This window comes from Heterodontus francisci, chromosome 4 (assembly GCF_036365525.1).
Source record: "Heterodontus francisci isolate sHetFra1 chromosome 4, sHetFra1.hap1, whole genome shotgun sequence".
Taxonomy (NCBI): Eukaryota; Metazoa; Chordata; class Chondrichthyes; order Heterodontiformes; family Heterodontidae; genus Heterodontus; species Heterodontus francisci.
The window spans coordinates 47465499-47482457 of record NC_090374.1 but is presented as its reverse complement, the minus strand read 5'-3'; the positions used below and the strand labels follow the sequence as shown (position 1 = coordinate 47482457).

At 42.5% G+C, this 16959-nt stretch overlaps 1 protein-coding gene across 1 annotated transcript in view; it reads left to right on the top strand.

The window, feature by feature from the left end:
• Window positions 1–16959, top strand: part of LOC137369006 (secretory carrier-associated membrane protein 1-like) — a 53578-nt gene that overhangs the window by 22920 nt on the left and 13699 nt on the right. The window contains exons 2-8 of the mRNA XM_068029474.1: window positions 9–86; window positions 1595–1693; window positions 2863–2971; window positions 6203–6331; window positions 7111–7270; window positions 10851–10952; window positions 12662–12779. Coding sequence (XP_067885575.1) covers window positions 9–86; window positions 1595–1693; window positions 2863–2971; window positions 6203–6331; window positions 7111–7270; window positions 10851–10952; window positions 12662–12779 — 795 coding nt within the window. The remainder of the gene's footprint in view (window positions 1–8; window positions 87–1594; window positions 1694–2862; window positions 2972–6202; window positions 6332–7110; window positions 7271–10850; window positions 10953–12661; window positions 12780–16959) is intronic.

The window sequence follows — 16959 nt, the reverse complement described above, 5'->3', positions numbered from 1 at the left end:
CATTCTAGGATCCATCAGTTACACAGGTGACAAGAAATCCTCCACCAGCATTAGAGGAATACAATCCTTTCACAGATGGGCGAACGGTATGAAAATTTCAATTCACTCTTGTACTGTTTTGCGAAGAGAATGTGTATCTACCTGATAATAAATGTAATTACCAGACACTATTCCACTAACAGACAAAGGCATGAAATGGAAGAAAATGTTAGAGGCCAGGTGTAACCAGCACAGGAATAGAGAATCTAGGGGCTAATCCTCCTCGATTTGCATACCATGTCATCGCTAGTTTAAAAGTGGCATTGGCAAAGGCCTGTGATGCTGGCAGATGTTTTGACATATACCCAGATTTGAAGGTTTAAGCATTTGAAGACTTGTGGTAAATGGGGAGTTTCAACAACAGATCAGTTTCCTCCCAAAATGGATCTTGCTTGCTTAGTTATTTAAGATGCCATCTTTTTCCCCCAAAGAAAACTTCAGTCTGGGCATATTGGAGTTGGGGCTGGGATGAGATGGAAACTGGTTTTCAAAATTTGAGCTAATGCTAACACATGTCAGGTATATTTTTGTCAGTCCCAATTCAGTAGCTGGATCTTATCAGACTGGTTAGAGCTTCATATTTGACTCCAGAGTGAAGCACTAAATTTTTTTTGCTTTCAAAACTGGACTTCATGGGTGCTGAACATGCCCAAAGCTTATTTAACATCCCTGTATGGATGCTCCCACATGTGCACATTAAATATCTAATATTTTAATAGAGAGGAACAGAGCAACAATTTGGAGTCGGATAGTGTAAACAGGTGCTAACTCTTTGGATTCTATATTGCCCTTACTGACATCTAATACTAGCTACATTCTAAACCTATGCAAAGGCATTTTGAACACCGTCTCTTGAGTTTAGAGTCGGTTTATAGATCTATAATCAAGTGTCAGTATTGGTCACTAAATGGCAAACTGGCTTTGTCCCATGTCATGTGCCTGGCAAAATGGCTACCTTGTTAATTGCTCTGACACCTGGTAACTGGCTTGTAACTGTGTGATGAGTTTCTTTCTGTTCCTTGCCCTGACCATTGCTTTGGGACCATCCAAAAGAAGTGAAAGGTTTATATAAAAGCTGGTACTTCCCCCCCCTCCCCCCCCCCCCCCCCCCCCCCACCAAAACCCTTTTTAAACTACTGATTCCTTGCTCTGAGCCAGAAAATGACTGATAGTTGAATTGAAAAATGCATACTGTACTTAGTTTTCTGTCATGCAGTTGGAAAATACATTAAAAGTGCACTAAATGCATCAACTGATGGATGGTACCTAACTCAGTCCTGGTAAATGAGTCTCCAACAGTGCAGATATTAGGGGTGAGGGGTGGAGGAATGGTTATAGGCTTCATTTCTGTTGTGTACCTCTCTCCCCTCCCCTTCCACTATTGTGGAAGATCCCTTTCAAACACCTGCATCGCATAATTGCCTGCTGCCCTTTTTGCCAGTCCTAAAGATGTGCAAGTTTTTTTTTCTGTTGGCAGATGTAAATGATTATATTAATGTGCCATGGTGTTGCTTCTGATTATACATTTTGATACATTGAGTGTTTTGCTACTTAGGCACCACCAGGAAATGTTGAAAAGCGTCCTATGCCCAGTACACAGCCAGCTATTATGAAGCCAACAGAGGAGCCACCCACATATGCACCACATACGCAGGTAAGTTTAAAATGCATTAGTATTTTTGACTTCTCAGGAATTTGTACAGTTGTAGGATTGTAAATGCTATGTTTAAGAATAAATCTTTGCGCGTTAAGTAATTGCATACCAGCAAGATCCAAACACACCAACTGCTTGACGTGACTTTTCCAGATCAACAGAATCACAGTTGTACCTAATAACCAACAGCATTAGAAACCACTTAGCTAGTGTTACAGAATTTTTAGTTTTTTTTTCAGGTGGTGTTTCTTTTAACTGGGTGTTGGGACAGTTCTGTTATGCTAAATGGTTGAAATAAATGAGCTTTTAAAAATGATAAATTGCAATAATACATAGATGATCCAGGCAGTTTCTGACACTTTCAGATCAAAGACAGCCTTTTAAATCGGCGAGTGTCTTCGTGGCTAGGTAACTCCTTTTTCTCAACAGCCCAGAAAAGATTCTGAACTCTTTATCGCTCTGAATGTATGGCAAGTAAAAATCAACTCTTAGCTGCCTGGGGCAGTTATTGGAATTTTAAACCCCCACCCCACTCAGGCCAATGTAACAGTATTCATTAGCAAGCCATCTAATAACGCAGACTGGAGAAAGAATATCTGATTTCGACGAAATATCTCTTGCCTAATTGTATATTCGCTCTTCTTGCAGACTGTTGGGGAAAAAAAGGACAGGCTAATAGAAGCAACAGTCATGGCGTACATTTTTTAAAAACCCCACTCCCATGGCCTAGCTACATTTTAAATTGTAGTAATGCAGAAATTTTAACATGACGTATGATGGAACCTGTGTCTGTTTCTGGATCACAGCCTGCAATTACACAGTAAGGGTTGTAATTGCTTCCTAGTTGGGTGTGCTTTATGGGGTTTTGCTGCTGCTTCTGGAGAATATCTACTTTTGCTGAAACTAGTTTGATCAGTTCTCTGGAAAAGAAGTTTGGAAGTAACATTGCTGGACTTGTAATAGGAGAGGTACTTTATGCTGGAAAAACTACCTTTTCCCTCCTTTATCTGCACAAAATCAGATACTTAGATTTGTAAAAGGATAATGCATGTACAAAGTTGGAACCCAATCTGAAGGTAACTATCAAACTGCTGAATTGTGTGTTTAATTTGAATTGCAGCTTTCACTTGACTAAAATTTAAAAATGAGTTTGAGTATTATGTTTTTAGGAAACTGCTGCAGCCCAGGCTGAGCTGCTGAGACGTCAAGAAGAACTAGAGCAAAAAGCAGCAGAGCTCGATCGTCGGGAACGTGAGATGAAAAATCTCAGCTATGATCGTATGTAGTCACATTCCTTCTAAAGAAGATCCTTGTATTTATATATAAATTTCATATATTAGAAGGATATGACATTTGTAGCTCATAGTTTACTAGGCCAACATACCTAAATAATTTTAGGTAAAAGGTTTTTTTTATATTCGTTCATGGGATGTGGGCGTCACTGGCCAGGTCAGCATTTATTACCCACCATTAATTGCCCTCTAAGATGGCGGTGAGCTGCCTTCTTGAATCGTTGCAGTCCATTTGCAGTTGGTACACCCACAGTGCTGTTAGGAAGGGAGTTCCAGGATTTTGACCCAGCGACAGTGAAGGAACGGCGATGTAGTTCCAAGTCAGGATGGTATGTGGCTTGGAGGGGAAATCTGCTGCCCTCCTTTTTCTAGGTGGTAGAGGCCATGGGTTTGGAAGGTGTGTCTAAGGAGCCTTGGTGAGTTTCTGCAGTGCATCTTGTAGATGGTGCACAGTGGATGGGGTGCCAATTAAGCAGCTTGCTTTGTCCTGGGTGGTGTCGAGCTTCTTGTGTTGGAGTCAGCGTCGTACAGCATAGAAACAGGCCCTTCGGCCCACCGTGTCCATGCCGACCATAATGCCTATCTATACTAATCCCACCTGCCTGCATTAATTCCATATCCTTCTATGCCTTGCTCATTCAAGTACCTGTCCAGATGTCTCTTAAATGTCGCTACTGTTCCTGCCTCCACCACCTCCTCAGGCAGCTCATTCCAGATACCCACTATTCTTTGTGTGAAAAATTTGACCTTTGATCCCCTTTAAACCTCCTCCCTCTCACCTTAAATCTATGCCCTCTAGTTTTAGTCACCCCTACCATGGGAAACAGACTCTGGCTATCTACCCTATCTCTGCCTCTCATAATTATATATACCTCTATCATGTCCCCTCTCAGCCTCTTTCGCTCCAGGGAAAACAGACCCAGCCTATCCAATCTCTCTTTATAACTCAAGCCCTCCAAACCAGGCAACATCCTTGTGAATCTTTTCTGCACCCTCTCCAGCTTAATCACATCTTTCCTGTAGTGCGGCGACCAGAACTGCACACAGTACTCCAAATGCGGCCTAACCAACGTTATGTACAGCTGTAACATGACATCCCAACTCTTGTACTCAATGCCTCGGCTAATGAAGGCAAGCATGCCATATGCCGCCTTCACCACCCTGTCTACCTGTGTTGCCACTTTCAGGGAACTGTGTACTTGCACCCCAAGGTCTCTCTGCTCAACAACACTCCCCAGGGCCCTGCCATTCACTGTATATGTCCTGCCCTGGTTTAACTTCCCAAAATGCATCACTTCACACTTGTTTGCGTTAAATTCCATTTGCCACTCCCTTGCCCACTTTCCCAGTTGATCTATATCCTGTTTTAACCTTGGACAATCTTCTTCACTGTCCACTATACCACCAATTTTGGTGTCATCTGCAAACTTACTAATCATGTCCCTTACGTTCACATCCGAGTCATTAATATATATGACCAACAATAGAGGGCCCAGCACTGATCCCTGCGGCACACCACTGGTCACTGGCCTCCAATCTGAAAAACAACCCTCCACTACCACCCTCTGCCTCCTATCACCAAGCCAATTTTGTATCCAATTTGCTAGCTCACCCTGGATCCCATGTTGGACCTGCACCCAGCCAGGCAACTGCAGTTAAGGTCAGTTTTGATAAATCTATATCATGTTCACAAAAATTGCAGTTCCTATACAGCAAATGCTGAATTTTTTTTTTTATTCATTCATGGGAGGTGGGCACCCATCTAGGCAAGTGGAGAGTATTCCATCACACTCCTGACTTGTGCCTTGTAGATGATGGACAGGCTTTGGGGAGTCAGGAGGTAAGTTACTCGCTGCAGGATTCTTAGGCTCTGACCTGCTCTTGTAGCCACGGTATTTATATGGCTACTCCAGTTCAATTTCTGGTCAATGGTAACCCCTGGGATGTTGATAGTGGGGGATTCAATGTCAAGAGGAGATGGTTAGATTCTCTCTCGTTGCAGATGGTCATTGCCTGGTACTTATATGGCACAAATGTTACTTGCCACTTATCAGCCTAAGCCTGAATGTTGTCCAGGTCTTGCTGCATTTCTAGACGGACTGCTTCAGTATCTGAGGAATCACAAAAAGTGCTGAAGATTGTGCAGTCATCAGTGAACATCCCCAGTTCTGACCTTTATGATTGAAGGAATATCATTAAAGCTACTAAAGATGGTTGATCCTAGGACACTACCCTGAGGAACTCCTGCAGTGATATTCTGGAGCTGAGATGGTTGGCCTCCAACAACCGCAACCATCTTCCTTTTGCGCTAGGTACGACTCCAGCCGGCGGTGCGTTTTCCCCCCGATCCTATTGACTCCAGTTTTGTTCAGGCTCCTTGATGCCATACTTGGTCAAATGCTGCCTTGATGTCCAGGACAGTCACTGTCACCTCACTTTGAGTTCAGCTCTTTTGTCCATGTTTGAACCAAGGCTGTAATGAGGTCAGGAGCTGAGTGGCCCTGGTGGAACCCAAACTGAGAATCACTGAGCAGGTCATTGCTAAGCAAGCACCACTTGATAGCACTATCGATGACCCCTTCCATAACTTTACTGATGATCGAGCATAGACTGATGGGGTGGTAATTGGTTGGGTTGGACTTGTTCTGCTTTTTGTGTACAGGGCATACCTGGGAAATTTTCCACATTGCCAGGTAGATGCTAGTGTTCTAGCTGTACCGGAACAGCTTGGCTAGGGCCGTGGCAACTTTTGGAGCACAGATCTTCAGTCTTATTGCCAGAATATTGTCAGGGCCCATAGCCCTGCAGTATCCAGTGCCTTCACTTGTTTCTTGATATCATGCACAGTGTATCAAATTGGCTGAAGTCTGGCATCACAGATGCCAGACGACTTCAGGAGGGGGTTGAGATGGATCATCAACTCGGCACTTCTGGCTGAAGATTGCTGAAATGGAATGCAATTTGTAGAATATTAGCTGGTTTTGTAAATGTTTGTTTTCAAAAAGTTGGGAAATACCATGTATAGAGAATTATGAAACAGCCACCATGGCATTCTACTTATTTTGCCTTCTGTGGCCTTTCCTTCATTACGATCAGCAATAATGTGTTATATTTCAGTAGAAATTTTTATCTCCTGGGCAAGATGGGAATAAGGTTTTCTTATCTATCATCAATTGATGTATGGAACTGTACACAATAAGGTTTGTTGTCTTTTCAGCTCGGAAGAACAATTGGCCTCCCCTTCCTGAACGATGCCCTGTGGGACCGTGTTTCTATCAGGACCTCTCTGTAGATATCCCTGTTGAATTTCAAAAAACAGTCAAGATGCTCTACTACTTATGGATGTGTATGTAAATTCTACAAGCTACTTTATTGACTTTTAATGTTTATAGTATTCTGTTGGAAGGTAGCATGTAAAATATTTAAATTTTGTCAAGTGTTATAAATGTTTGTCTCAATGAGAATGCTTGCCACTGATTACAGTCAATATGCTGGGATTGCTACCTGATGCATAAATTAAAAGTTGTGAACATGCATTTTCAGAATCTATAAAAATCGTTCTCGAGTCCACATATTACAAAGCCTGAATAAAGAAGTCATACCAGTTTATTGTATTTAAATTAACCAGGAGAGAGAGAAATGCCTTAACTGTTTTCAGAAAATGCATAACAGTTTTATGTTTTGTTTTCCCCTCTCCTCCAATCATTTACAGTGTCTATAAATTGCCATGAAATTCTACTGGGTAAACTTCAAACGTACCACTTGGATCAATGCTCATCAGTTTGAGAACATTGGGATAATTGAATTGAATGGACAAACTAAGTAGACTCCACCTATTTGTTAGGAACTGCTGACCTTCCAATTGGCCTTGTAAATTCACATCAGGTATCATGACATTTTGGTGTAAATTGGCAACTTATTCACTGGTGCAAGGTTTTTTTTTGTTGGCAACATGTCATTAAATGTGAGAAATTTGCTATATTGTGTTTCAATGTAAATCTGACCAGTGGAGCTGATTTCTGACCAAAGTTGGTTTCAACTGTAAAGTGATCTTGCAACTCCTAAAATGTAATACTTTAAACGGGTTCCATTTTTAGACTTAATTTTATTTTTTCCCATCCACAGTCCATGCAGTAACACTCCTGGTAAATATTATTGGTTGCCTTGCCTGGTTCTGTGTTGATAGCTACCGAGGGGTGGACTTTGGCCTGGCCATCCTCTGGTTCTTGCTTTTTACCCCCTGTTCATTTATTTGTTGGTACAGACCACTCTACAAAGCCTTCAGGTTAGTAAATTGACCCTTTTGACTCATTGTATTTATAATGTTTAGAAGGTGAAATAAATGTAATACATGTAACATCAACTTAAAAATGGGCTTTTTTTAAGCTTGCAAGCATTGCACCTCCACAAGAAGATGAAAAGTAAATAAATTATGGAAATTGTATCTTTCATAAGTGCTGCTGAAATTTTGCTCATCTGAATGCCATTCACAAGATATTTGACATGTATGATTTTCAAGCTATTTATCAATACATAGTTTGTCTAGTAAGTTTGATCAAATTAGTGGCAAGTCATGATGTGCATAAGTTCATGGTTGCCTTTGAAATTGCGATATTCTGACCGTATATTAGATGAATTAATTATCAGTTAGCATACATGAGAAACTCTCCATTTAATTTTAGAATGGGCAAGTGGTTGGGGGGGCATCTAGTATAGACTTGTTAACTTAGTTTTTCTTGATGTAATGACTGGCTTAATTTTAAAGGGAATGTGGTAAATATAATGTGTATGGATTTTCAGAAGGTGCCTCAAAAGGCTTATTGGAAGCTAGTGGCATACAAGAGAAAATGTAGCAGAATGGATAGAAAATTGATAAGCAGATGGAAAGGTAAGATAAATGGGCATTGCTCAGACTGGAGAAGAGTTGGAAGTGGTGTATCTCATGGATTAGTAGATGCACTTGGGTCCTTTTGTATGTGTAGATATAGATGATTTGGACTTGACTATAGGGAACATTTAATCTGGACATTTGCTGATCCCCCTAAAAGTGGGAGATTTAGCAAATCATGTGGGGGACTTTTTTTTTTAGGGGGAAAAAAAAGATTTTGGGAACATGTAGACAGGTTGGTGCAGTGGGGAGATAGTTGAAAATTAGTGTGGCTAAGTTCAAGGCAAAACATTTTGGGATGGGGAAAAAGAAAATGGGTGTATACAGTTAACACAAAGGCACTGGAGGGTGTGTACAAAGAGACTATGAGGTTCAAATACATAATTGCTCTCAAAAATGGCTATCCAATTCAGTCGGTCTGGTTAAAAACAAGATATCTGCTTGTGTGCTGAAAATAAATCCCTGAAGTTTGTCCTATTCAACCAGCTAAGAATGATCTGGTTTTTCTTCTCATTTGAAAGATTGACTTGTCACACCGAAGTGTCAGATCTGTATAACTTTTATTCCCTTTCCATAAACCATCTATCCAATCCAATCTATTCTGATTCCTATATCTAGCTTATTCTGGTAGGGTATTCCATATCCTAACAACTCTATATCTTTTTTAAGTAGTTTCTGCAGTCTCATTAATTGGGGGGGCAAGAGAAGAGAGTAGGGAAAAAGGGAATGTTCTGATTGGCAGGATGTAACAAGCTTTTCATAGCATATATTAATGACTTGAAGGAATAGAGTTGTATATATGCTATTAGGTACAGCAAGTTTTACAAATGGGAGGGGGAAATTACGAAGGGGCATAAACAGATTCTGTGAGCAAAACTGTGGCAGATGACGTTTGGCCTTTTTTGGATACAGAAAGACAAATCGGGATTTTTTTTCTGAATGGAACGAAACTAGGGACTGTGGAGGAGTAAATGGGTTTCAATGTCTGTAATGAAAAAAGTTTATAGAATATTGGCCTTTAAAGTGGTTGAAATTCAGAAGTGAGGATATTATGCTTCTGTTGCACAGAGCCATGATCAAACCACTTCTGGAGTACTGTATTCAGTTTTGGGAAAGAAAGATACTTTTGGCCTTGGACAGGATACAACACTTTCACCAGAATGATACCAGGCTTCAGGTTAAATCAGGAGCAGGTTGCATTTACTTGCCTTGTATTCCCTTGCTTAGAAGGTTAAGAGGTGACCTAATTGAACTAATTAAAATTGAGTTTCAATAGGCCAGATCAGAGAAATTATTTCCTCCTAGTGGGGGAGTCTTTAACAAGGGGTCTTTAATCCTAAAGATCGAGCTAGGTCATTTAGGAATTAAATCAGCAAACGCTTTTCCACACAGTGGAAATCGGAAACTGACTGACTTCCTTTTTTTCTTTCTCCACCGCCCCCCCCCCCCCCCCCCCACTTCCTCAAAAGGATGTGGATGCTGGGGAAATTAACATTTTTTAAGGTTCAGATTTGTTAGGTAAGGATATTGAGGGATATGGCGCTAAGGCAGGAAGATGTAGTTGCAATACGGTCAGCCATGATCTGATGAATGAATGACTGACTAAAACAGGCTAGAGAGGCTGAACTCTTGTTTCTGTGTCCTAAATCTTGTGTTTTAATCTTATCTATAGCCCCTTGTTCTGGATCCCTCAACCACAAGAATTAGTCTGTTTTGATCTGCTCTGTCCAATCCTTTCACAATTTTAAACACTTCTATCAAATTAACCCATATTCTCTGCTGCTTTAATTAATAAAAAAAAAAGCTCCAGTTTAGCAAGTCTATTTTCATATTTCCTCAAGATAGCATCCAATTGAATTTGTGCAATACTCCAACTGGTCTTACTAAGATTTTACATGGATTCAACATATCAACTTTTTAATTCAATACCTCCTTTTTACCTTTTTTTTTTACTGGCCATATGGTGCTGCTTTTTATTAGCTTGTGAACCTGAACTCTTAAATTCCTCTGCTGTTCCACATCACCTAGCTTTTTCCCACATTTAAAGTATACTTCTCTCGCTCCATTTTTCCCCAAATTTCTCCCCCCCCACCCCCGCCCCAAAATCACTGGGCTCCCTGACTTTCAATTCACTATTTATTTGAGTTGACTTTTTACTTCACTGGGGAAAAAGAAACTCTGCTTTATTACTCCATTTTTACCAGAATTGAAGTGAAACTGAGGCTCTGGAGGCAGGAGGGGTGGTAAAATAGTGGCAGAAGGCATCGGAAGGGGAGCCTGACATGTTCCTGCTGCCACAGGAGGCTACTGGAGGTGGAATGGCAGGAGCTCAGCCACCAGCTTTTTACCGGCATTGGGATGGCCCCTGACGTGTGGGGAGACTGGGTATATCGAGGTGGCTTCTAGGGTGGGGTGGGGGGTGGGGTGTGTGCCTTCCTTTCTGGCTGCTTGGTGATCCACTGAGGGGCCCACTGGCAGCAATGGCCGACCCCGATGCCAATACTGGAGGGGTTACCCCTCCAAACCGTGGGGCCTGCCTGCCTGGCCCTGGCACAAATAATGGTTGCTACTTACCTGCAAGGGCATCTCAAGATGGAAGTGCCCTCTTTCCCTTTACAGCCTCAGCAGTGGCCTCCTCTGTCGGTGGCACTCAGAGTTCCTGGCTGTCTGGCCTAGCAGCTTGGAGAGGCAGGCTGCCATCCTTAATTGGATGGCAGTCCCAGCGACAGCTTCTTAATTGGCCGCTGCTGTTAAATAAGCCTCTGTGGTCCCGCTGTCTGCTGGCACAGGCTCAGGGCACTGTTTGTTATTCCTGACATAGGGACCCATGGCATCCCAGTAAAATCCCGGCCAAGGTCTTATACAATTTCTGTGCTTCTGATCAATTTATCCCAAGACGCACACTGAGAGGCAGGGGTGAAGGATTCGTGGAAGTGATTAGCAGTTTGAATGAAACTGACATATTTTTATATTTCAGGAGTGACAGTTCCTTCAGCTTCTTTCTATTCTTTTTCGTATTTATCTGTCAATTTGCTGTCCATGTACTGCAATCAGTAGGAATTCCACAGTGGGGAAACTGGTATGTACTAAGTCCTAGGTTTCAAAGTCATTAGTCATCTGAGTGTTCTCATTACAATTAGAATAATTAGTTCCATTGACTTTTTTTTTGGTTTCAAATCAATTACCTTGAGTGAAATTTTTGAGTTCACAAAGGAAACTTTAAATGAAGTTAAGTCGAACTTAATAAGCATGCCGAATTATCCAGGTCAATCCTTTTGTGCTGTTTTTTCTCTTTTTCCTTGGGTGAACATTTATAGCCAAGGCTGGTTTACTTCAGTCAGCATTCATGCACTTGCTTTTGGAGCAGTGAGTCACTGGGCAAAGATCAAGATGGAGGAATTGGGTTCTTCTGACCCTCACAACTGCTGAGGTCTATTGTGTTCCCACCACTGCAGTTTCTGCTTACTTTGCTAATCTCCATCTCAAAATTAAAACTGACACCTTCCTGGTTTGTGTGGTTCTGTGCCAGACTCGAGCAGTGTAGTTACCCAGTGTTTTTCCTTTTGACTTACCATGACATAATTGAGGTGTTGAGACATTTGGTTTAAATATTTCATAGTGTTTTTAAAAAAAAAATTGTATGGAACATTTGAAACTATGTTCCGTAATGTGAAAAAGTACTTCAAATCTTGAAATGTATTGGCCTGAGTTTTGCTTGGGTTTTTGACAGCAAGCTGTCAGGATTCACTGTCATTAGCCCTCTGAAAGGGACTGCAAGTGCAGACTTGAATGGAAATCCTGAAGTTGCAGTTTGTTACTCATTGCTCTGGCACAGGCTGTGCAATGAAACCCCTGGAGCCAGCAATCATTGAAATCAGTCGATGTGGTGAGAACTTCCTATTTCACTATTCGCATCGCTGTTTAGAAAGTCACACATTCAGTCCAGTATGTGGGTTTTTGCTGAGCAACAGATCCTGAGCCTGAAAAAATATTTGTGGTGTTAAATGTTACCATTGATTTACTAGTTCCTTTTATTAAAGATTTTTTTTAATGTTTTAGTTTTGTCTTGTATGTCTTGGTCCCAATCTTTTAATTTGCTCTTTTTTAAAAAAAGTGATATATTGTGGTGCTTTTTATTTTCTGTTTGGCTGTCTGAGAATTGATTTGGCTGCTTGGACAGCTTGATGTCATTCTGCAGCTCTACATGGGGAATCCCCACTAAAGAATGCAACAATTAGGGTGGCACAGTGGTTAGCACCGCAGCCTCACAGCTCGGGTTCAATTCTGGGTACTGTCCATGGAGTTTGCAAGTTCTCCCTGTGTCTGCGTGGGTTTCCTCCGGGTGCTCCGGTTTCCTCCCACCGCCAAAAGACTTGCAGGTGATAGGTAAATTGGCTGTTATAAATTGCCCCTAGTGTAGGTAGGTGGTAGGGCATATGGGATTACTGTAGGGTTAGTATAAATGGGTGGTTGTTGGTCGGCACAGACTCGGTGGGCTGAAGGGCCTGTTTCAGTGCTGTATCTCTAAATCAAAAAAATCAAAATCAATCCACTATACGGTGAGAGGAGGTAAAGTTTTTGCCACAGAGATCCCTCGATCTCTCAGCGAGCCGCCTTTTTGAGGTCAACATCAAGCACCCTTGCTTCACCGCTGACTGCAAAATGCAGGCCAGTGAAGCTTCTCAAATTAAAGCTGTCAAGTTTGAGAGTTTCTGTTATCTACAACTGTTACCAGTTGCCTTAACTTGTATTTTGAAAGATAGAATTGAAATCATCTCTGTGTTTCAGTGGCTGGATTTCGGCACTTACAGCTCTTAATAACAGCATACCTGTTGGAATTCTGATGATGATTATTGCAGCAGCTTTTACTGGCTCAGCTGTTGTCTCACTAATTATGTTCAAAAAGGTAAGCAAATTTTTACCGTCCATTTATCATGCACCACATTGTGTGAACCACTTTCTGCATTCATTAGTTTCCATCCTGTTAACCTTTTGAAAGTATTTTTTATTCATTTCATGGGATGTGGGCTTCAGTGGCAAGGCCAACATTTGTTGCCTATCCCTGATTGCCCTTGAAGGTGGTGGTGAGCTGCTGCCTTGAACCTCTACAGCCCATCAGATGTAGGTATACCCACAGTGCTGAGGGAGGGAGTTCAAGGATTTTGATGAGCTTTCTCATTTATACCTCTTGTAACCCTTTTAAAAATAAAAATTTAAATGTGGAAAAATGTTTTAAATAATTGTGTATTCATGTGACACTGGTGGCATTTATCACAGTCATCAATATTTTTGAATACCCAAGGATCTGAAATGTAAAATGGATCGCTTTCACTCTCTAAACAGTTACATTTCGAGATTCCAGATGACATTGGAGACTAAGGTTATCATGGTCATCTGAACACTTGGATTAAATAAGTATCTTTTGAAACTTTTTTTTATTATCTGTTTCATGGGATGTGTGTGTCTGTGGCATGGCCAGCATTATTACCCATCCTTAATTGCACTTGAAGGTGGTGATGAGTTGCGTCCTTGAACCACTGCAGTCCATTTGGTGCAGGTACACTCTCTGTGCTGTTAGAGAGGGAGTTCCAAGAGTTTGAACCAGCGACAGTGAAGGAACGGCGATATAGTTCCAAGTCAGGGTGGTGTGTGGCTTGGAGGGGAACTTGCAGATGGTGGTGTTCTCATGCATCTGCTGCATTTTTCCTTCTAGGTGGTAGAGGTTGCAGGTTTGGAAGGTATTGTCAAAGGAGGCATGGTGAGTTGCTGCGGTGCCTTGACAGAAATCTTTGCATCCTCATTGACCACAGGTGAGGTCCCAGAGGACTGGAGAATAGCCAATGTTGTTCCTGTGTTTACGAAGGGTAGCAAGGATAATCCAGGAAATTCTACGCCGGTGAGCCTTACGTCAGTGGTAGGGAAATTATTAGAGAGGATTCTTCAGGACAGGATTTACTCCCATTTGGAAACAAATGGACTTATTAGCGAGAGACAGCATGGTTTTGTGAAGGGGAGGTCGTGTCTTACTAACTTGATTGAGTTTTTTGAGGAAGTGACGAAGATGATTGATGAAGGAAGGGCGGGCAGTGGATGTTGTCTAGATGGACTTCATTAAAGCCTTTGACAAGGTCCCTCATGGCAGACTGGTACAAAAGGTGAAGTCACACGGGATCAGGTGAGCTGGCAAGATGGATACAGAACTGGCTCGGTCATAGAAAATAGAGGGTAGCAGTGGAAGGGTGCTTTTCTGAATGGAGGGATGTGACTAGTGATGTTCCGTGGGGATCAGTGCTGGGACCTTTGCTGTTTGTAGTACATATAAATGATTTGGAGGAAACTGTAGCTGGTCTGATTAGTAAATTTGTGGACGACAGAAAGGTTGGTGGAGTTGTGGACAATCATGAGGATTGTCAGAGGATCAAGCAGGATATAGATCAGTTGGAAACTTGGGTGGTGAAATGGCAGTTGGAGTTTAATCCGGACAAATGTGAGGTAATGCATTTTTGGAAGGTCTAATGCAGGTGGGAAGTATACAGTAAATGGCAGAACCCTTAGGAGTATTGACAGGCAGAGAGATCTGCGCGTACAGGTCCACAGGTCACTGAAAGTGGCAACGCAGGTGGATAAGGTAGTCAAGAAGGCATACGGCATGCTTGCCTTCATCGGTCGGGGAATAGAGTATAAAAATTGGCAAGTCATGTTGCAGCTGTACAGAACCCTAGTTAGGCCACACTTAGAATATTGTGTGCAATTCTGGTCGCCACACTACCAGAAGGATGTGGAGGCTTTGGAGAGGGTACAGAAGAGGTTTACCAGGATGTTGCCTGGTCTGGAGGGCATTCTCTGAGGAGAGGTTGGATAAACTCGGATTGTTTTCACTGGAACGACGGAGGTGGAGGGGTGACATGATAGAGGTTTACAAAGTTATGAGTGGCATGGACAGAGTAGATAGTCAGAAGCTTTTTCCCAGGGTGGAAGAGTCAGTTACTAGGGGACCTAGGTTTAAGGTGCGAGGGGCAAGGTTTAGAGGGGATGTGCGAGGCAAGCTCTTTACACAGAGGGTGGTGAGTGCCTGGAACTTGTTGCCGGGGGAGGTGATGGAAGCAGGTACCATAGAGACGTTTAAGAGGCATCTTGAGAAATACATGAATAGGAAGGGAATAGAGGGATATGGGCCCCTGAAGTGCAGAAGCTTTTAGTTTAGGCAGGCATCTAGATCGATGCAGGCTTGGAGGGCCGAATGGCCTGTTCCTGTGCTGTACTGTTCTTTGTAGTGCATCTTATGGATGGTACACATGCTGTCACTGTGCGTTGGTGGTGGGTGTGATTGTTTACGGTGATGGATGGGGTGCCACTCAAATGGGCTGCTTTGTCCTGGTTGTGTTGGAGCAGCACTCATCCAGGCAAGTGGAGAGTATTCCATCACACTCCCTGTGCCTTGTAGATGGCGGACAGGCATTGGGGAGTCGAGGTGAGTTACTTGCCGCAGAATTCCCCGTCTCTGACCTCCTGTAGCCACGAATGCATGATGTGTGTCTGAGTGTAGAATGTTACATTTTTGGTCCGCTTGCGGGATAATTTCAAGAATGCTCGTTTGGAACTGGCGGGTAGTAGTTGACGAACCCTTTTAATTTTCTTTGAGTCCCAAATGATCCCTTTTTAAAAGATTTGGTTTGCTTTTAACAGGTATTGTTCTTGCAAGGCAGTGAGTATTTAGCTTCTGTTATGCAAAACCCTGCTTTTCCCAAAGTAAGGGTACCCCTTCAGTTGGTGGTTTACAAGTGCTGCCTTTGCTCCAATAAAAAATACATTGTGGATTTGATGATCTCAGAATCCATTTGAAATTATCACCCTCTAATATTGAAACATTGAACTTAAGTGCCAAAGAAGAATTATATTTTATTATCTTCAGCCCTCACCGCAAACTCCATACCTTTTTTGGTAGCTGATTCCATCCCAGCCATTCACTCAGGCTGAACTAGACTGCTCCCAACCTTGGCATGCTATACAAGTTGAATTTCCAACCCTATTTGCTCTCCCATCATTTAAAGGCCCCTTACTTCCATTTCTTAATATCCTGTTCCTCCATCTTTACCTCTGCACTTCCTCAGTATTAACGTGCTTTGATGCTTAGCTTGGGTTCCACCAGGGCCCCTTGGCTCCAGACCTCATTACAGCCTTGGTCCAAACATAATGATGGAGCTGAATTCCAGAGGTGAGTAAGGGTGACTGCCCTTGATATCGGTGTAGCATCAAGGAGCCTTGGCAAAATTTGATGTCAGCAGGAATCATTGGGGGAGGGGGTGGTGGGGCAGCTCTCCACTGGGTAAGTCATACCTAGCACAAAAGAAGATAGTTGGAGGCCAATCATCTCAAACAGGAGGTCACTGCAGGAGCTCCTCAGGGTAGTATCCTAGGTCCAAACCTCTTCAGCTGCTTCATCCATCGTAAAGTCAGAAATGGGGATATTCGCTGATGATTGCAGTGTCCAGTTCTATTCACAACTCCTCCAGATAATGAAGCAGTCCATGTCCATCTGCAGCATGATTTGGGCAACATTCATCCATGGGCTGAATCAGACTCTGCCAGGCTATGACCAGCTCCAACAAGAGAGAATCTAACCACCTCCCCATGATCTTCAATGGAAATACTATTGCTGAAATCTCCCACCATCCACATCCTAGGGATTACCTTTGACCAGAAACTTAACTGGACTCGCTACATAAAGTTTTAAAATTCTCGTCCCTGTTTTTAAATTCCTTTATTGCCTTGCCACTCCCTTTTTCTGTAACCTTCTGCAGCTCTGGCCTCTTGTGCGATGCCTACTTTCTTTGCTCCATATAGATAACTTGTGCTTTTCCTGTCTGCTCTCTTGGGCTGAAACTAGTGCAGTGCTGAATTGTGTGCTCAGGTTTCTGGAATGGGACTTTAACTCAACTTTCTGACTCTGACAAGAGTGCTGCCATTGAGCCATGGCTGATTTATACATAGTAGTTATGGGATTTTACTGGTGTTTATACCCTGAGGGAGGAGGCAAGTTGCCCATGTTTCTAGCTGTCCAGGGATCCTACTGGAAGTTCGCCTTG